The sequence below is a fragment of the Hirsutella rhossiliensis genome (genome assembly GCF_020360975.1).
Source record: "Hirsutella rhossiliensis strain HR02 chromosome Unknown scaffold00003, whole genome shotgun sequence".
Lineage (NCBI taxonomy): Eukaryota > Fungi > Ascomycota > Sordariomycetes > Hypocreales > Ophiocordycipitaceae > Hirsutella > Hirsutella rhossiliensis.
The window spans coordinates 7,384,261-7,404,408 of NW_025408669.1; the positions used below are offsets into that span (position 1 = coordinate 7,384,261).

Here is a 20,148-nt window from a genome sequence, read left to right on the forward strand (position 1 = left end):
GGTTGTTCACCTGCTTCTTTGGCTCAAGAGACGACGTAGTCGAAAGCCTGCGCATCGGAGAATGGGAGAAAGGGGGTTATCCCCCCTCCCCGTGATGGCGGATCAATGGTGGTGAGGGGGATGATGGGACGGCCAGAGATAAGAGCCGTCTATGCATGAGTGGCTGCTTGTACGTAAGCGCTGTAGCTGCTGGGATGCAGGATACGCCAAAGGGCAGTGTTTGAGAGTCTCATGGGACTCACGATATGATATGCCGGTAAGGCTCAGTCGGACCGCATTTTACTGTATGTCCCAGCACCTGCAATTGTTTTATTTATTTATTGCTCTCCAGCTCTCGACAGGACATTATGTGCCCGCACCCAAGTCACTTAGGGTAACCGAGAAAACGACGGTGACATGTTACAACCCATGAGAAGCTCCGATAAGCATGTCGTCTTCTGGCAGGTGCTCTGCTTCAAGATTGGGAGTGTGGGGAGCCCGGGGCAGCGCCGTCGCCGTCGACAGTGGGTCTATGCACTGTAGTTCGTCAGCCCGCCCGCCGCTGCAGGCCCCACCAACAGGGAACAGGCCTGTCGATGATTTCATCCGTCGACCCCATGTTTGCCAACTTCGAGTCTTTCCAAAATCATCGGCCAGACCATCGACAAATCATGACACTTGGCAAGAGCCTCGACGGTGAGCTTCCTCTTTCTTCCCACCGTATTTCCCTCTCTGCTGCCCATTGTCGAGTGCCGTGCCCATTCTCTTCTGTACCTACGCTTCTTCCTCTTGATGCCTTCACCACGCCGGCATTGCTGATTGCTAACAACCAGCTCAGCTGTCTTGAACCCGTTCCATATTCGCGACCACAGCTTCTGCCAATCGGTAGCAATTGGCTGCAGGTACACCTTTGCCAGAGAAAAACTATCGACTTTCCGCCGTCCTGCAACCGGCACACCGAGAAGGCTGGCCTAGACGAGAAGCAAGTCGGCCCCATCGCGGAGATGTACCGCATGGCGGCCTTCTTTTGTCGTAGGGTTGTGGTTCTCAAAAGCGAGCTTTCAAGGGCAAGCAGAGCCTTCCAGTGTCGTGAACCGATGGGACTGCCTGTCGTCCCCTGGTCTCCCTGCGGAACCTAGAACTGCAAGACATCCAGGTACGCGTCAGGACGCTCGCAATTGGCCCATCTCTCCCAGGAGAATGAAGATGCAATGCCTCGATGACCTTTGTCCGGCTTGACCTATTCACACGTTAAATCAACACGTCAAGTCTCCATTTAGGAACGAAACAGACATACCGATACGATGCATGTCCCATCCGTCGTCCATAGAGGGGAGGTCGTAGCCGACGTGCATAACATTGCAGACGTCGAAGCCGCTCCATAACGCCAGCTGCGACAAGAACGGGCGCTTTCCCTGATCAGAACGCTCGCTCCGGAGCCCTCGCCTTTCCACTTGTCCTCCCGCTTGACCCCGACGGCCTTGTCGTCGCGCTGACTCCCAACCTTCCACGCCAGCAAGTGATTGAAAGGTCCCGAGAGAGTTGATATAAAAGGGAATGGTGTCGCCTTTAGGGTATTATATTAGCAAGACGTACGCGTTCACCGCTTTCGCCTCGGTGATCAGGGGGCCTCTCACCGAGTCAAGAACATGGCCCTTTTCTGAGATGGTGGATTCTCCCTTGAGTTAGACGCTTCGTGGGTCATCACCGAGTCCAAAGGGAGCCTTCTCATCATGGATCAAACTGAGCAATCCCAACTAGGAGTCCTCGATGCGAACGCATCCTGGCCATGTCCGAGTTGCTCCCCACCCAGCAACTCTCCCACGCGCGCGGCCCGCCTGACGACCTGAATTGATGGTGCATTCCATCAGAGTTGCCTGCTCTTGGCGCCATATAACAAATTGTCCACGGAAACGTGTGTCAGTGTGCTGCAGTACGGTTTGTCAGGACAGACTGTCCTATCGCTCGGGCTGCTTTCCTCCAAGAGAAAAGTTGGCGTCAGAGCGATTGACCTGTTGCCGTGTTCAATTAGCATATAAAGTCTCCGCGTTTATGATGGACAGACATACAGATATCATGCATATACTCTTCGATAGCTCTATATCCATGAAGGGGAGATTGTAGTTGACGACGTGCATGATGTTGCGAACGTCGATGCCACGCGCCATGACGCAGTGACAACAAGAACAGGCTCCTTGCCCAATTGGAGGATACGTCAGCAGTTGGCATCCGGAGCTGCGTCTTTAAGAGCCAGACGGCCCAGCTGCTCGACTCGAGGGATTCAAAGGCGGGATCTTGCTGCTGATGCCGTAGCGACTAGGAGAGTTGCCGTGAGCATCTTCCTGCTCGAGCAAGCCGATGGGCGAGGGGATTCTCCCCGTAAACGGAAGAAGCCGACGACGGACAGATGCATAAAGCTTTGAAGAAAAGAAAAACGAGTCCCGAGAGGGGAGGGCGACGAAGCGCGGGTACGCGAGCGTAGAGAAGAAAGGAAGAGGGGGGAGGAAGAAAAAGGGCCGAGGAGACTTCTGAAGCCACAAGGATATTACGAACGGCTGCCGTAAACCACTGGCTGCTGCAGATTAATGGGAGAGGCCTTCGTGAGTCTCTGACAGGTGAAGGGCATGCCTGCAGCACATCTGCCACTGCGTCGTAGTGAGAGCTGGGCCTCGAAAAGGAATGTTGGGCGAACCGGACCCTCGCAGGCAAGGGGGCCAGCACATCCAGTGTTGTGTCATGCGGCTCGGAGAAAACGCCGACAGCTAGGCGGTATTACAAGGGCTTCTCATCCCACGGGCCGATGCATCGTAACGACGCGTATGAAAATTTCTAGCTGGTGCAGCCACCCCCCCTCGTGCCAGTGTCGTGGGGATTGTCACGGCTGCGCCCAAGCGGTGCGTGTTGAGCAGACCTGTCCTGGTTCGAGCCTCCAAAGGGACAACGGCAATCGCGCGTTCCAAGACGAGCAAGACGAGACTTGAATCAAGGGCAAGTCGCGTCGTGACCATCCATAACGCATTAGCTCTGTTCTCAGCTGCTTTCCATGTACATGTGTTGGCTGGCTGCTTTCCCCTGCTGGCAAGGGCCGCGCGAGAACTCGCCCGAGGAACAGCAGGACTCAAGCTCACCATTGGCTAGCTCATCGTCTTCAGCGGCTCGGCGGAAACGCGCGCGGCCTCTTGGTTCAGCGCGTCAATCTCAGCCTGCACCAGGGGAATGCCAGACCGCTCACGCTCGCGCTGAGCCAGGTGCTCCAACTCGCCGGGGAAGTAAATGCGATCGACGCCGGCAGCGGGCTCGCAGTTGACGACGCGGTCGTACAAGTGGCGCATGCGGGCTCTGAAATCCTCGGCCGACATGAACAAGTCGGGTTTGATGGCGACGAGAAAGTGGCCCACGTCGGCCGGGCGGCTGGGGTCGTAGGGGTTTGTGACGTCGCCGGCAAAGGCAGAGCCAGACAGGACGCCCGAGAAGACGTCCATCATCAGGCTCAGGGCGCTGCCTTTGGGGCCTCCCATGGGCAGCATGACGCCGGCGAGGGCCTCGGTGGGATCCTCGGTGGGACGGCCCTGCGCGTCGAGGGCCCAGCCGGGGGGTATGCGCTCGTCGCGCCGTTGGGCCTTGTAGACCTTGCCCCTGGCCGCCACCGACGGGGCCATGTCGAGGATAAAGTCGGGGCCCCCGTCGCCGCCGCCGCCGCCGGGCGCCCCGCAGGCGATGGGCGAGACGCCGAGGAGCTTGGAGCGGCCACCCCATGGCGGCATGGCGGGACTGGAGTTGGTAAAGACGAGGCTCATCATGCCAGAATCGAGAGCCTGTTGTACAAGCCAAGCGCTCATGCCAAAGTGATTCGAGTGTTTGACAACGGCGAGGCCGATGCCGTAGACTCGGGCAGCCTCAATGGCCGCCGCCATGCCGGCGTGGGCCGCCACAAAGCCGAAGCCATTTTTGCCGTCGACCTGGGCCACAACCGGGGTTACCTGCTTGACCTCCGGGATGGCTGCCGGATCCAGCACGCCCTGACGGATGCGGCGACAATACGAAGGGACGCGGTTGATGCCATGCGTGTCCACGCCGCGCAGGTCGGCGGCCGTCAGGCACCGGGCCACCAGCGCCGCGTGCTCGGCCGACACGCCGTTGCCCCGGAGGGTGTCTTGGACCAGCCGGCGGGCCTCGGGAGCGGCGACGTGGATCCGGGGCGGCTCGTGTTCGGCGCCGTTGTCGTCGGTTTGGGGGGCGGCCGAGGTCATTGCTGAGAGCTAGTTGGAGGAGGGAGCTGAAGAGCTTAAGGGAATTGCGGAGAAAAAGAGATGCCTGAACAAGAAGAGGGAAAGAGGAGGAGGAAAGAGCGCATGCATGCGGGGATTGATTATCCGACGACCGGCCGTCCCGTGACTCGGCCAATTCTCCGACTTGCCTCCAGCACCAACAAGCCATCATCGCCAGTCCGTCAGCCCGTCGTCACCGCAGGCGCCGTCCCCCTCACGTATTTTGTATGCTGCGCCAGCACAACCACCTCGTCCGCTGCCCCACCCTCACCAACCCTCACAATGCTCACCGTCACGAAAGCCAAGCTCCCCCCAACCCGCTCCGCCCTCGCCTCGACCCTCACCCAGTCTCCCGCCCGCGCCGTCGCCAGATAACTCAGGTGCATGTCCACGCTGGCCCCCGTCGTCGCCCGCCCGTCCCACGACGCAATCGCCAGCCCCGTCACAAAGTCCACCACCGTTGCCGACACGGCCCCGTGCAGGCCGCCCTTGCTGTTGGCGTGCCGCTCCGTCAACCGCAGCCGCGTCGTCACCGAGCCCCGTGACACCGTCTCCAGCTCCATGGCCAACAGCGCGAATGAGTAGATGGGGCTGTTGGCCACGAGCCGCGCCAGCAGCGCTTGCACCTGCGCCCTCCGCATGCTCTGCTCGCTGCTGGCCTCGGCGCCTTCTCGCCCTGAGGCTGATATCGGGGCATGCGATGCCATTGTCGCGGAACCGTCCCCCCTGTCTTTGACCCTGCCTTTGTGTGTGCTTGTTTAGGTGTTGTGGCCCAGCGTCGTGACCAGCAATGAGTGATGTGAATCCGAACCAAGACTGATGGCAGTTGAAGAGCTTGCGCCTTTTGGGCTCTCGAATTCGAGACCCACCGAGCGGATCCCGGCGCCAAATGGCCTTCTAGAAAACGTGCACCGACAGTTCAAATGCAAAGTAAACATCATAAAACTACCGATAGAGGTTTGCATTCCAACGCTTCCCCTGTATACATTTCAGAACCAATACATGGGTTGCACGTGCACCGGCAATCTTCATCCACGATCCCACCCCTTTCAATACCCCCTCAGAGAGCAACGACCATCGCCCAGAAAGCGCCAAAAACGCATGCCATCAGGCTAATCTCGTACCGGCCGGCAGAGCCCGCCACGACCACGGCAGGAGCCGTCTCGCCGCCCGATGGCTGAGCGCCCGTCGGGCTGCCGCCTTGAGAAGGCTTGGGGGCGCCCTCGTCGCCACCGCAGTTGGGCTTGCCCTGGCAAGGGCTGCTGGGCTGCGTCTCGATGGGCTGAGGGGCCACTGGCTTGCCGCTGTTGCCACCTGCGGGCTTCTCGACTGCGGGCGGCTGGGGAGCAACATGATCATTGCCGCAGTTGGGCTTGCCCTGGCAAGGACTGCTAGGTTGGGTCTCGATAGGCTGAGGAACAACTGGTTTGCCACTGTCGCCGCCCGTGGGTTGCTCAACAGCTGGCGGCTGGGGAACGACATGCTCACTGCCGCAGTTAGGCTTGCCATGGCAAGGGCTGCTAGGCTGCGTTTCGATGGGCTGAGGAACAGTTGGCTTGCCGCTGTCGCCGCCCGTGGGCTTCTCGACTGCGGGTGGCTGGGGAGCAACATGATCGCCAGCGCAGTTGAGCTTGCCCTGGCAAGGATACTGAGGGCTGCTGGGCTGAGTCTCGATAGGCTGAGGAGCAACTGGCTTGCCGCTGTCGCCGCCTGTGGGCTTCTCGACCGCTGGCGGCTGGGGAACGACATGATCGCCGCCGCAGTTGGGCTTGCCATGGCAAGAAGGCTGAGGGTTGCCGGGCTGCGTCTCGATCGGCCGAGGTTGAGGAGCAACCGGGTTGCCGCCCGTAGGCCGACCACTTTCGGAAGGCTGAAGCTGCTCGCCGCCGCCACAACCAGGCTTCCCGTTGCACGGAACTCGAGGGCTTTCGCTAGGGAGTCCCGTTGGCTGCTCGTCGCTGCAGGAAGGCTCGGGGCCGACCTCACTGTAGCTTGCAGTCGGCTGCTCGCTGACCGGAGGCTTGGGCTCCGTCGGCTTCGAGTGTCCGCCGCAGTCAGATCCATTGCCGGGCTCGCACGGGCTGCGCGTGGGAACATCCGTGGGCTTGGACGGCTCAGGCGTCTCTGTCTCCTCGCAAGACGTCACGGTGGCAACATTGGTCTCCGTCTTGGTAAGAATTGGACCAGGCCCCTCGGAGGCCGTGCAGTCGCCGCCGGACGGCGGGGCCGTGGCGCAAGCGCAGACTTGGCTCGCGCCTTGAATGACGGACGGGATGGCCTCGGGAGGGCATTCAGTCGCGACGCACGGGACGAGCAGCTGGGTCAGGCTCTCCTGGGCGGCAGGCTGGCATTGGCAGGCATAGTTGTTCACGTCGCAGCCAATCTTGGGGACGTATGAGCTGAAGCACTTTTGCGCGCAGCTGGGCACGGCAGACGTGGCGATGGCTCCGCAGTCAGACGCAGTCCCGGGCACGCAAGGGGCCTCCGTCGTGCCGCCCGGCGCGGACGTGACGCTGGCGGGAGAGGTCTCAGTCCCCTTGGGGGTTGTGGCGGGCTCGCTGGATCCCGTAGGGGGGGGACGGCTGGAGCAGGGCGTAGTAGGGTTGGCCGAGACGCAGGAGCAGAGAGCGGACACGGCCGGAATCACTTCGAGTCCGGTCGTGATGCCGCAGCCAGAGACCACACAATCAAAGGCGGCGTTTTGAATAACATCGATAGCTTTGCACTGGCAGGCAAAGTCGGCCTTGTCGCACTTGGCCGCCGAAACCGCGGCCTTCTCGATACAAGCCTTTGCACATTGCGGAACAGCATCGGCGTTCTTCTGGCAGGGGGATGCCGCATCACAAGTCTCGCCGGGGCGGCTTGTAACGGGCTTGGCGCTCTCCTTTGATGATTCCGAGACTATCGGTGCTTGAGTAGTCTCGGAATGAGGCGCCTCGGAAGTCTGGCTGGGTAGTGACGAGCCTGTTTGCTTAGGAGGCTGAGAAGGTTCCTTGGAGGTCTCTTGGGGCGGCGTGGAAGAGTCTGAATGATGCGGCGGCTTTGACGTCACCTCGGGCGGAACGGAAGAGTTCGTAGGAGTGGTCTGGGACGTCGGAGACGCTGAAGCCGATGAGGGCGTGGCAGTCGCGAGACAAGCACAGATGGCTGATCCGGCGTCGATGGCCGGCAGGGCCTGTTCAATGCCGCATCCGATCACACAGCCCTGGGCGGTGGCGAGGATGGCCTGTGAACTGGCAGGCGTGCATTGGCCTGCGACGGTGAGCGGCTGCTCGTTACCAGTGGGCGATGGTCTGCTTACAGCCAAGGTCCTCGCTGTTGGTGCAGCCAACCTGAGAAGCGGCGCTCTTGACGCAAGACAGGGCACAGCTAGGAAAGGCTGACGTCAAGCTCTGGCACTGCGGGTTGGCAGCGGCGAAGCGCGCGAGAGCCAAAAGGCTCAACGCCCCAAATGAGTTCTTCATGACGGAAAGGGCCGTTGAGTCTAGAGCAAAAGACGGGCGATATCAAGTGCGTGGAATCCGGGCGTCGGGGAACTCGACGAAACCTGAAGAAACCAGTAGGCCAGCCGGGCAGAAAGAGGATGGCACAGCAGGCCAGATATATCCGTCGAGAGTCCCGAGGCCCGGATCCAGTTGCTGTCGTGTTTCCCGCCTGCGCCTCCGAGCGGCCCAAGATTCCAAATTGGGCGAGGGTCGAAGAAGATGTACATACATACGAGTGGTTGCCCTTGTAAGCTTTTCAGTACCTGGCAGATTGGCAGCCGACAGAGGATCCTTGGTTCATGGTGACTTCGACCTCATGTCGACAGGCTTCAGCATAAGGTTCCATGCATTACGCAGGTCCAACATGGGGACTGCAGATGGGCAGCATCAAGACACGGGGAATGCCCAAATCGAGAGAAGGTGGCCTGGGAAACTGAATCCCTGCGATCCCGAGATGACCTCGCACGGCGACGAGCCGTGAACAGGATGACGTTGCGTGTCAAACCTCGCTTTTCAGGCCAACCGAGAGGAAGCTGGGCGACCATGGAGCGGGGTTGACTCTGCCAAGCCACATGTCGAAAGTCAAGACTCAATGCTGTGTAAAATGACACCTGCTGCCCGATAGCATAACGCGTCGATAAACAGCGTGAAGAGCCAGTACGGCAGCTACGGGTGCAGTCTGGGGCGCCGAGTTCCGTGCTAGACCGCTTGATCGACCGATGTATAGACCCACACGATGCGGAGCAGTCGTTAGTTCATTGCGGAGTGCCAGGGTGCAGGGGGTTGTAGTATCGCGACCGGGCCAGCCCGTGAGTGGTGTTGGGCGCTGGTTCAGGATTGCTTCGAAGCGGCCATGTCGAATCTGGATAGCTGGCCCGAGCCGCGTCGGAGATTTCTGGAAAGTGTGTTGGTGGACAAGTCGTCGGCGACTTGGCGACTGTGAACAGCGACGACTGACAAGCAAAGCACGGGACGTCATTATCTCATGCCTATGTGTATGGTCCGCGAGGGGGTTGAGCCTCGGCTAAGCTGATGGAACTGCAACGGCCACGGTGAGCTCGGCCGTCTCCAGGCCTGTTGGAGACTAGCTCAAAGGCTTCGACGCGGCAGAGAGCAATGCTGCCAGAAGGTCAGGCGGAGCAGGTGTGGCCGATGATTTAATCGCAACAAAGAGCTCTGCTGGTCGGAGGTGAGTAGAAGTTCCATGCTCAAAGTCCCGCTCATCGATTGCGCCACACGTGAACGAGCTTGGCTTTGTTGGGCTGCCGGTGCTGTCGAGGCAGAGAATTGAGGGGCATGGCAGGCGAGCTGCAAGGGCGAGCTCAAGATGCTGTTAGTCATGGCCCCGGAAAGGCATGGCAGGTGTTGGTTTTCTTCGCAAGGCGCAGAGAGATGCAACGTCCCGACTTGGGTCAATGTCCGTCTGTTGCAGCGCTCATTGGAAGACGTGCAGGCCGCGGCAGGTTGATGGGCTGAGAAGAGGTGGCACGTCGGCCAGGGACGGGTCGCACGCATGCGGGTTGAGGTGGGTTGAGGTGCAGAATGCAGCAATCTCCAGATTGGGTGCAACGACAGCTGAGTTGTTGTGGACAACAGTCGAGTCGTCGTCGAACGATGCGCCTCTTGTCCGCCGCTCTGCCCGGCGTCATGGAAAATCTATGAGCCGGTCAGAGTCACTGCGGCAAGTCTTCTTGCTTGTCACTCACTCCAGGCGCGAGGGCAAAACGATGCCGATGCAGCAAGACGGCATCAAATGATGGGCGGCTCAACTTTACCGTTGTCCAACATTTGTTTCGCTCCTTGCAAGCGTGTACATTGTGGTCGGACGCAGACGAAAGACAGACGGTGTATGTACAAGTCAGGGATGGAAACCAAGCGGATTGGAGCATCAAGGCGACATTTGCACTCATGAAACCATTGGCCAGCACATGTCAGCGGCCCGCCCCGCCATGTTTTCCTCTCTGACTCCGATCATCTCATCCAACACCTATGACACAGAAAAGCCGAGTCAAGGCCTTGGCTGACGTGACGACGCACCGAGCCTGGCAGTGGTGGACACTGGAAGCAGCAGCACTCGCAATGTATGGCCAGACGGGAGCCCTCCCCATTCTCGACCACATTGTCATTCTCGTGGCCCATTCGACCCTCGAAAGCCTCCCGTCAAAGCTCTCGGGTTTTTTTGTCGTGGCTCGCGGCGGGTTTCATGCCGATGGGCTTACAGCCAACAAGCTCATCCTCTTCGAGGACGGTGCATACATTGAGCTCATTGCCTTTGTCGACGGCCTGGATCCAGACCAACGACGGCAGCACCGCTGGGGCCAGCTGCCGGAAGCCGCCATCATCGATTGGGCTTACACCTTGACGCACGAGGCCGAGTTTGCAGCGGTCCAGCAGAGAGTCGCCCAGTCGCGATCGGGCCTCGTCTACAGCGACCCAGTACCCGGCGGCAGGACAAAGCCTGACGGAACCACCATCAAGTGGGCGGTAGCTGCCGCGCGAGGCTCCGACGGGAATCCAGCTCCGCCTGGCAGCATGCCCTTCTGGTGTCTTGACCGCACACCTCGGAGTCTGCGTGTGCCATACGACCAAGAGCACCGGCTGACGCAGCATCCCTGCGGTGCCCAGGGCGTGTCGTCGCTCGCTGTGTCTGTGCCTGTACACGAGGTCGCGGCTCTGGGCGAGGCTTACGATGCGATTCACGGTTCTTCATCTGACGACGGCGGCGCGTGGAAATTCAAGGTCTTCTCAGGCTCGGCGATTGGCAAACACACGGTATCTGTATCTGTGAGCGAGAGAGCGCAGAGTATCGAGCTGGTGCTGCACGGGGACTCTGCGACTTGTGTCGAGGTGGTTGCAGGCGTGATATTGCGCGTCGAGACGTGAGGTTGGAAGGCCTCTGTAATTAATGGTAGAGTCAGTGGAATTACGTAGTGTGTACCCGCCTCGGTAGGTAGGTACAGTACGGAGTACGTACCTGGTCTCAGGGTCAAGCCGGGGAGCAGCGGAGCTCATTGATTGGCCTGCTGGTTGCCGGGTGGACCTGTGTAGGCGAAAGCTCACCCCACCAATGGCGGCATAGATGGACCGAAAAGAAAGCTCCATGGCTTAAAGGAGCTAAGCTCAGGTCGGCGCTGCTCCAGACTAATTCCATCTCTGCTTGCGTTGTATGTGTTTGACGAGCGCAAAGCTGGTGACGTTCTCTTCCAACGCTCGTTTTGTCGCGCGCTTCTCACCTTCCTCTCCCTTGAATCGGTTCTTTCTCCGGAAGAGCGTGCTCCCGTCGCCATGGCTCAAGATCCTTCCGAGACCCCCGTCGACGAGACCTCGACCAACCCAGGCGGCGATGTCGAGATGACCGAGGAGGGCGCCGCTCCCGAGGTGCAAGAGGTTGCGGCCGACGGGAGCGAGCTGCCGTTCGCCGGCGAGGCCCATGTCGTCCCCCCGCGCGTCAGCTTCATGGCCTACCTCGCCAGCCCCATTGTCCACCTTGTTGTCGGCCAGGGCGAGCAGCAGACTATGCTGGCGGCGCACCAAGCCCTCCTCGTCAAGAGCCCGTTTTTCGACTCGGCCTGCCAGAGCTTCGTCGACGACGGCAGCGTAAGCCTTGCACTCTCTGCTTTGGCGCCGCGTGATGCAATGCGCTTGTGCGACACGCGCTGACCACGGCTAGCCGCGCCAAATCGAGCTCCCCGACGAAGACATTGACGCCGTCGGCGGCTTCCTCGAGTACCTCTATACGGGCGAGTACTTCCCCAAGAAGCTCCCGGGCCAGCGCACCCTCGAGACCGACGCCAGCCTGCCCGCCGTCGACGACTCGGGCGACCAGCTCCTCAAGCACGCGCGCATCTACACCCTCGCCGAGAAGCTCGGCGTCTCCCCGCTCAAGTCGCTGGCCAGCTCAAAGATCCACTGCGTCAACTCGACGGCAAAGGGCGAGATCACCTACGCCCGCTACGTCTACGCCCACACAAGCTCCAACGACACGACAGTGCGCGCCCCCATTGCCAGCTTCTGGGCCACGCGCTCGCACATGCTGCGCTCCGAAGCCGAGGACGAGTTCAAGTCTCTGTGCCTCGAGTACCCCCAATTCGGATACGACGTTCTCAGTAAGCCCCCTCCAGTCCATCTGCCATGCTGGCTTTGCTTGCCTCGCGCTGCTGCATTGCTATGCAACTCCATCGCTGACCGTCACCTCTCCAGCCCGCGTCTTGGACGAGAAGCTCAAGAGGGAGCGCAGCGACAAGATGCACCCGGCTACGGCAAGCGCTCGCAAGCGCGCACGCCACAGTAGCGGCGCTGCCTAAACATTTCAATTTTTTTTTTCATGTATCAGTCAGTGCAGTGTGTAGCAGAGTCGAGTCTAAACTGGCCGGCTTGCGTCGTCGTTTAATTTCATTTGCCTGGCATCTTCTGGTCTTGCACGCTGTCCTCTTCCCGGTAAAGCACATGGGAAGAGTGGAGAGAGCAACTATGGATAATTCTAGGAACAGGTTAAATAGATTTGAAGCCAGGCGGCCGTTATGCTGCAAATCTGGAGTCCGATGGCCCTGGTTCGCTGGCGGCGCATATTGTTCATGCGAGTCAGCCAGAGCGTTGGTCGACCCTTTGCCGCGACTGACTGACCTACTAATTGACTATACAGTAACTTACATCTCGCCGGTCGTGCTGCGGGGAGCAGTTGCGAAACGACTCTCGGGGCCGGCCAGGACGCGTCTCGTCGCCCGACGTCTTGGCGCGGGGCGCGAAGGTCGAGGACTGGTCCATGCTCGTGCTGTGGGCAATGCCAATGCTCAAGGACGTGCTTCCCCAGACATTCACGCCCAATTCTTCTTGGCTCTTCGCAATCCGCGGCTGGCCGTTGACGACGATGTGGAGAGCACCTCTGCGACCGCGATGCTAGGTGCCACCGGCTGTCTATGCACTCTTTAGAAGCCGTATGTATGGAGAGCTGAGACCTTTTAGGGCTGACTCTGTCCTTGGCACAGACGGGGGTCGCGACGAGGGCTCGGCAGCTGCTACAGGCCGAGGAGGGAGTCTCGGCACCATGTCCCCGGCTCGCTCTTTCGGTGCTCTTGGTCGCCGCTGTCGCATGCTGCTCAATGTGGATAGGCGACTGTTGGGCCCAGACGGTCAGAATCAAAGGAGACGCCGCGCATCTTCTGCAAGTCCCGAAGTTGCAGTACTTGGTCGTCACCGGTGGTCTGTCCCTGGTGACGACAGGCACAGCGGACAAGCCATTTGTTGACTTGTTGGAGACGATGAGAGAGGGTCACGGCAAGGCCTGGGACTGGGCGAATTCGCGACTGATGTAATTAAATACTGTACAGTACGAATGACGGTTGGGGCTGGGCGCTCACTCCTGGCTCAGCTGCTCTGCATGTAGGTAATTAGGTGAGTTATTCTGCGGCCGCGCATGCAGGTATGAATAATGAGTGTGCGTATCCGTATAATTATCCGTATTCCGGATTGCTTTTCCCATCCGAGGCTTAGACCGAGCTGTGGACTGAGCAGGGCAGGGAAATCTGATTACATTGTCGTCACAACTCGGATCCAGCATTGGGCCTCGGGAACATGGACAGGATGACAGGTCATTTCAGCAACGGGCCCAACAATCGGTCCGGAAAGCTGTCGTGCACCGTCTCACCTGGCACGGAGACATGCGCCCTCTCTCACCCTGCTGCCGTGTAACATGCACGGGTGCGTGGGTGCATGGGCCATGCCTTGTGCTCAACAGCGGCGAGAGCGAGCCTCCAATGCGGCTGCAAAGTGCAAGCAAAAAAGTCCGAGTCGCCACCACCACCACCACCACCCCCCTTCTGCATCCATCTGCCATCCCTCCACGCGCACACTTATTACTCCGTACGTACATGCTGTACTCCGCAATACATACCTACCTACGTACTAGGTAACTTAGTATATACACATATGTATACAACACTGTATGCCCCGGCTGCTGCATCCCGAACCATTCGAAACCCACTCTCTCCTGTCTGCGTTGCGTTGGCTGAGGCCTGGGGGGCGAAAGGTACAGTACGGAGTACACCGGGCGTCGTTGCCGTGTCCGCCATGTTGGTCCTTTGCTCCCGCCTTGTGAGATGACGGTGTCGGGTGAAAAGAAAGCGCGACCCCGTTGTAGACTTGCATACCCATACGGCCCCTTCGCCGCCCCCTTTGTTCTTCTCCCTTCCCTCGGTAACATGTCCGACACAGCCCAAGACCACCTCCCTTTGACCTCGCTTCCGTCCGCCATGTCGCCGCCTTCTCCCCCCCGCTGCGCGTGTCCCGAGGCCAAAGACGATAGACCGGCCGACAAAGACGCTGCGCCGCCGGCGGTTCCGTCCTCGCCGACGATAGAAACGAGAGCGCCGGCCATCGATGTGGCGACGCAGCCCGGGGACGAAGACGAGTTCGACATAGACGACGAGCCCTTTGGCGGCGACGGCGTCACCAGCCTCACGTCGAGCGTCTACGCCTGCACCTTCGAGCGCGGCAGACGCTACCACTGCTTCAAGAACGCGCGCTATCCAATCCCAAACGACGACATCGAAAAGGACCGCGAGGACCTCAAGCACGCCATGCTCATGGAGCTGACCGACGGCGTCCTCTTCTACTCGCCCGTCACGAACCCGCAGCACATCATCGACTGCGGCACGGGCACTGGTAAAGCCGAGTCCGCCGCACTCCCGTGCACAACCATGGGGAGCTCACCTTGGCTGACACGAGCAGCGGACAGGCATCTGGGCGATTGAAGGTCTGTCACCGTCCCGGTCCCCATTGCCCAGCCGATTCTGCATCATGGTTGACACCTGTTCGTCTTACACACCAGTCGCCGATCGCTTTCCGAGCGCACACGTTCTCGGCATCGACCTGACGCCCATCCAGCCGCTCTGGGTACCGCCCAATGTCGAGTTTCTCGTCGACGACTGCTACCAAGATTGGCTTTCCGACGAGACCGCCGACCTTGTTCACTTCCGCTTCATGGCCATTGTCCTCCGAGATATTCCGTGCGTTCTGGCTCACGCCTACAAGTATGTGCAGGCTCATGTTCACTTCCCTGTTATCCCCCTTAACGCTGCTGCCCTTGCTCCTGTTTTCTATCGCCCTTCTGACCAAGCTTTGCTTAGAAGCCTACGGCCTGGTGGATGGATCGAGTTTCAGGAGCTACAAGGTTTGCCGTACTGCGACGATGGAACCATGAGTGACGATGACTCGTTCAAGCGGCTGTATGAAATAGCCAGGGAAGCCTACTCCAAGTTTGGCATGAGCACGACAATCGCAGCAGAGCTCGAGCCTTACCTGCGCGACGCTGGCTTCACCAATATCCACTGCAGAGTGCTGAAAGTTCCCATCGGCGTCTGGGCCAGGGACGAAACGATGCGGCTCATCGGCCTTTACCAGAAGACGGCCGTCGTCGAGTTCATCTCCACATTCGCCGGCCGCCCGTTCGAGGCCTTGGGGATACCGGCGGCCGAGATTCAGTTGACGCTGGCAATGGCACGAAAGGCACTCGAGGATACCAGCGTCCACCGGTATTTTACCTACCACTTCTGGTGGGCACAGAAGCCGGGGCACGACCGGGGCAGAGACGTACGCCGAGATGACTCACCGTAACCGAGTTAGTCTTGAACAGTTGAAACTCGGCGGGCGTCCTTGGGGTGCGTGTGACGTCTGGATGGACAACAGCCTGTCTCCGACTCTTGTGGTTGAGGGAGCAGACCCTGAGTAGAACAGGTGCAAGCACTGATGGGGTTGTGGCCAAGTGGCTCAACGTGGCCTGGTGGTGAATTGTGTGGCGGGCAGGAGAGCAGACGAGACCAAGGCAGGGACGAGACGTTGGGTGTTGACGCAGGCATTGAACAGCATGTCCAGTGGTCAACCTACTGTGATTTGAACTAAATACGTGCTTGAGCATGACCAGACAAAGCAATCTAAGGCGATTCATAGTTCACACACAACCGCTGCCGGATCCTCTCACATACACGAAGCAGCAAAGCATCCGTTATTCCTTGGCGCCCGAATCAAGATCAGCAGCTGCTTCATAAACCACTTCGGGGCACAAGCTTCTCACTGTTCACCACCTCACGAATATGAAACCCCCAGCCCGCGAGGATACGTTTCTTCTCTTCCACCTCGAGAAAGGATAACCCAAAGTCCGCCGCCTCTTTCCCTTCATTACAAACGCCCACCCAGACACACGCCAACACTCAACATGCAGTACGCCTGGGATACGATTGCCGGGGCTCGAGACGCAGTGACCAACGGGGTACAGGTTCGAGCCGCAATGCCCAGCAACTGGGTGGAGAGGTTCGGGCCGCGAGAACGAACAACACGGCAGGGTCTCGATCCGCGAGACCGAACAACACTGCAGGGACTGGGTCCGCGAGATCGAACGCCAGGCATGACATCGCCAAAAAAATTCACCACCTTTGCCCGGTTGACGAGATGGTCAACAAGTACGGCACTATGGACAGCGAAGGCCGGCTCACTATTCGGTTCAGTTGCGGCAGGTGTGGTTTGAAGGAAGTTGAAGCTCTGTGTCAATGAATCGGCGCCAACGATACAGGGCGAGCACCGCACAAACCTAAATGCCATGCTCCCACATCTTGTGCGGAGCCTGCATCGATGATCGCCCTACGGGACTCTCCGATGCCGCACATGTGAGACGAGGCTGGATTGCCATCTCTGTCTAGCCAGTACTCTGCTTGTTAAGTTGCCCAAATATGTTAAGGAGCCGGGCGGTGGCGATGGATGGTGGCACAAGGTGCCCAAGCAACATGCCACTCACCGCTCCGGCCTGAAGAAACGCCTTGGCTGCAGACGGTGCAAGGCCCGAGACGAGTTTGACGACAAGATCTTCAAGAAAACCAAGAAAGTTCGGCAAGGGAATCGATCTCTAAGAGTTCGCTCTGGTGCTTGTCCAAGCGATTCGTAATGTCGAAGTCAACGAGTAGTTCAAGAGGAACGCCAGCCACCACAACGTCAGCGGCTATTTGTGGGGCAGGGATGCCGTCAATGTCATGAGCGATGATCTCGTGACAATAAAGGATGTCACGCTCGAAGATCGGCCGGCAGATTCTCGCCTTCGCAAATAGAACATTGACTGCATGAGCCGTAACTGTTGCAGCGGCCCCTACGATCAGAATCAATTTCAGGACGTGATAACGTTTCTGTCAGGACAAGAAAGGGCCTATAATACGCGTTAGTAACACCTCTATCGGGGGTGCCCTCATTTTGCATGGTGTAGCGGTATTATACCAGCTTGACAGTTTCTGATGAGGGACATTGCTGGCATTCTCCCCAAGCTGATCAAGGCAAGAGACAAATTTGTACGGGACGCTCTTCATCCCAAGATCCAGAGCGGTGGGGTCGATGTGGTCACAGCCTATTGTGAAGCAGTTGGCTTCCCTCGACTTATGTTGGTGCCAAATGGTTTTCTTGTTTCGGGCAGAATTAGAGTTGCGTCTGCACGACTGAATAGAGTATCAAACACGAGAGGAAAATTTCAAAGTTGAGACTGTTATATCTGGTGTACGTTGTAGCAACAACCTAGCTTCAGCGGTAGGGCCTATGCCGTCCGTGGCTGGGGCAACTACACCAGCTCGCGGAGACACCCATGTTGTCCAGACACCAGGTTAAGCCGCACCGTAGCCAGGGTTGCCAAAGAGGCTTGCAGGCACCGGAAGAAACAGTCTGTGAGTGATAGACTAAGAGGCCTGCTCGAGCTGTCGGCAGCAAACAGAGTCCCCTTGATATGAATATTTATTCATTCGACAGTAGGCAAACCGGAATATGACTGTTGTTCTTTCATACATTGAACAGTTTCCGGCCATCGTAGCTCGATGCCCTTAGGCCTTGCACTTGCCCGTGAAGCAGAAACCGCAGTCCTCTCTCCCCTGACCCCTTGAAGCATCCAGGCCACCGCTTCCGTCCTTGTTCTTGGCGCAGCATTTGCCATCTCGATTTTTGCTAACAGTGAGCAGTGAGTAGACGGCTCCGCCAGTCAAACATGCCCTTGAACGTCGACGTACCAGTTGTGGAACGAGTTCTGCGGCCCCAGCCTCTTTCCGGAGCATTTATCTTCGCCATTGCGCTGGCCGCTGCAGCCCTTGCGAGGCTCAAGGATGTTATCCCGCGGACCAAGGTCCTCGGGCGAGGGATTCGCGGCGGTCAAGGTCGCCAAGGTCATGGCCAAGGTAGCAAGAGTGGCGGCGAGCTTCATTGTGGCGGAAAGTTGGTTGCAAAGATGACGGACGGCGAGACTGCACTTTAGCGTACGGATGCGAGTCTTCCGACAGTTCGACCCGTCCCTTTATATCTCTTCCCTGCTAACCGGGAACCCCCTAGCTCGTGTGCTCTGAGCCTTCCCTCGGCACTTGGAATCCCTGGCTTACAATCCATGTGCTGAACAAAGCGGTTCATTGGTAAGAGTGTCTCAGTTGAGGCGTACGGAGTAAGCGTGGCGGAACCGGTAGTTTGGAACATTGCATACGCAGCACATCGACACTGGAACACTCCGTCGCGGGAGAAGATTGAAAGTATTGGGTTCCAGCTAGCAAGCGAGATTTGCAATACCACGCACGCACTGGATATGGTACCGGCGAAGACAGTCCGGGATAGAACAGGCCTCCTTCAGTTTATCGGCACTGTGGCTTATGGCTTTCTTTTTTGTCAAGACACGTTCTGTGCACGGCTTGGGCTCACAGCAACTCATTCGCGGTCCCTTAAAGGCCGCGCCGAGACAGTGTCAGCTCTGTGGCTAGTCATCACATGCCCTCTCAAGTCAGAATGGCAAGGACCTACATGCCTCTGGTATTTCATAGATACTTTCACAGACCGGAACTTGACCTTGATCGGCTTAAGTCAAATGATTATTTCGGCCCGCCGGCTGTACCAGCTCCCTTGGGAATATAGGCAAACCTCATAAGGCACTGCTATAAACAGCAACCACAATAATAACGAGGGAGCATAATTGAACAATCGCAACTTTAATTGCCTCTGTCTAAGCCTGAAGACAGCTTATCTCATGTTAATAAGTCCCGTATACTTCGAGTCAAGGAAGTTGAGAAGTGATATTGTATATTGAGAGGGCGATGACAATCATCACGACCTATGTTGGTTGGAGGATGAGACTATTAGCTCCCCCTTATGTTACGGCTTCACGCCTTGCGTTCAGTTCTCAGAAATGACAGCTTCGGGCCAAGCAGGCATGTGAAGGTTTCTTTGCGTGACCCTGCGAGTGGCTCGTAGGTGGTATTGTGGCATAAGTATCATCCCTCATGGGGTCTCATGCTGCTGACGGTTAGCGAATGTCAGTGAAGAGGGTGATTCACGGCATCTACAGCGAGTGGACGCGCTATTCAGTGATGCGCAATCAATCAGCAACGGCTTCGACAGACAGGACGCTGAAAAGGGAATTCGATCGGCACAGCCACATAGTTAGATCTCGGGCTTTTCAAAGAATATCGTTTTGTTTCCTCGATAGCATTGCTCGGGAGATCATCCCGATCTGAAAACAGGTCTAGCTTTGCGTTTCATGGTATGGCGCAAACGACGCTCTTCATCATCATCGTCATCGAGTGCTGGCTTGAGGGCATGCCCAGGTCAACATGCGATTGCCTGATCCAGTCTTGCCGCCAGTGTACGCTTGCCCCCCCTTTTTTCGCGATATGACAAGCCATGCAAGCATCACCGTCGATGGATGTGGAAATAGCCGACTTGCAAAGCTTCCGCTAACGATAGCATTGCAAATGGGTCAATATATAAACGAGTAGCCACACCTGGACCCCGTGGCCTTGGACCTGCCCATAACTAGCAGATAGGTCCAACTCGAGCGAACCTTGATCTGTGGCAGGACGAGAGCCGTCTTTCAGATTGAACGACAAGACTTTCACAACGATCCCCTAATGAAGGGTCCGGGTGCAGAATGTCCCGAATTTTATCGGTTGCTGAGCTGGATACTAAGTGCTGAGCATCTGCCGAGAAACAAACCGAAAGGACCCTGTAATCGTAGCCCTCAAGCGCGCAGAGGCACGTGCCTGTATAATATCCTAGATCTCCACAGTCTGTCGTGCGAGGCTGAGACAGGCCGCTGTTCAGTTGCGGATATTGCGCTGGCCCTGATAAAGGTCCCGCGGACATCGACCCCTGCAGTGGCGGGGGGCAGGCACGAGTCGTATCATATCTAGGCGCTGTTGTCTCGGCCCCTCTTCAAAGGCTGAAGGAATCAAACGGTTATTTCGGGAAAGACGGCCCGCACGCAGTCGCCGTGGCCGACGAGTGTCACAAGGCACGAGCAAGACTGTCTACCTCAGACCCGGCCCGTGCCGTCCTTGGGAGACAACAGAATGAGCTTGCTGTCTACGGAGAAGCATGCACCACTGGCGCATTCATAAGCCGGCACTTGGATACATGATTGC

At 58.2% G+C, this 20,148-nt stretch overlaps 7 protein-coding genes across 7 annotated transcripts; 3 read left to right on the top strand and 4 right to left on the bottom strand.

The window, feature by feature from the left end:
• Window positions 1–3,113: 3,113 nt before the first annotated feature.
• On the bottom strand, window positions 3,114–4,229 carry HRG_04081 (malate/L-lactate dehydrogenase domain-containing protein; the record flags this gene model as incomplete). Its single annotated transcript, XM_044862552.1, has 1 exon — window positions 3,114–4,229. The coding sequence occupies one exon, from the start codon at window positions 4,227–4,229 to the stop codon at window positions 3,114–3,116; it is 1,116 nt and encodes a 371-aa protein (XP_044723578.1).
• A 200-nt stretch (window positions 4,230–4,429) lies between these two features.
• HRG_04082 (thioesterase superfamily domain-containing protein) lies at window positions 4,430–4,954 on the bottom strand (the record flags this gene model as incomplete). The annotated part of the gene is made up of 1 exon (XM_044862553.1): window positions 4,430–4,954. One exon carries the CDS (start codon window positions 4,952–4,954, stop codon window positions 4,430–4,432), a length of 525 nt encoding a protein of 174 aa, XP_044723579.1.
• A 353-nt stretch (window positions 4,955–5,307) lies between these two features.
• HRG_04083 (CFEM domain-containing protein) lies at window positions 5,308–7,711 on the bottom strand (the record flags this gene model as incomplete). The annotated part of the gene is made up of 3 exons (XM_044862554.1): window positions 5,308–5,586; window positions 5,671–7,499; window positions 7,549–7,711. 3 exons carry the CDS (start codon window positions 7,709–7,711, stop codon window positions 5,308–5,310), a joined length of 2,271 nt encoding a protein of 756 aa, XP_044723580.1.
• Window positions 7,712–9,811: 2,100 nt separating this feature from the next.
• On the top strand, window positions 9,812–10,615 carry HRG_04084 (glyoxalase-like domain-containing protein; the record flags this gene model as incomplete). The annotated part of the gene is made up of 1 exon (XM_044862555.1): window positions 9,812–10,615. One exon carries the CDS (start codon window positions 9,812–9,814, stop codon window positions 10,613–10,615), a length of 804 nt encoding a protein of 267 aa, XP_044723581.1.
• Window positions 10,616–11,017: 402 nt separating this feature from the next.
• HRG_04085 (BTB/POZ domain-containing protein) lies at window positions 11,018–12,036 on the top strand (the record flags this gene model as incomplete). The annotated part of the gene is made up of 3 exons (XM_044862556.1): window positions 11,018–11,329; window positions 11,403–11,838; window positions 11,933–12,036. 3 exons carry the CDS (start codon window positions 11,018–11,020, stop codon window positions 12,034–12,036), a joined length of 852 nt encoding a protein of 283 aa, XP_044723582.1.
• Window positions 12,037–13,980: 1,944 nt separating this feature from the next.
• HRG_04086 (methyltransferase domain-containing protein) lies at window positions 13,981–15,458 on the top strand (the record flags this gene model as incomplete). Its single annotated transcript, XM_044862557.1, has 5 exons — window positions 13,981–14,392; window positions 14,466–14,483; window positions 14,559–14,760; window positions 14,857–15,261; window positions 15,416–15,458. 5 exons carry the CDS (start codon window positions 13,981–13,983, stop codon window positions 15,456–15,458), a joined length of 1,080 nt encoding a protein of 359 aa, XP_044723583.1.
• A 2,119-nt stretch (window positions 15,459–17,577) lies between these two features.
• HRG_04087 (uncharacterized protein) lies at window positions 17,578–17,951 on the bottom strand (the record flags this gene model as incomplete). Its single annotated transcript, XM_044862558.1, has 2 exons — window positions 17,578–17,698; window positions 17,761–17,951. 2 exons carry the CDS (start codon window positions 17,949–17,951, stop codon window positions 17,578–17,580), a joined length of 312 nt encoding a protein of 103 aa, XP_044723584.1.
• Window positions 17,952–20,148: the final 2,197 nt, after the last annotated feature.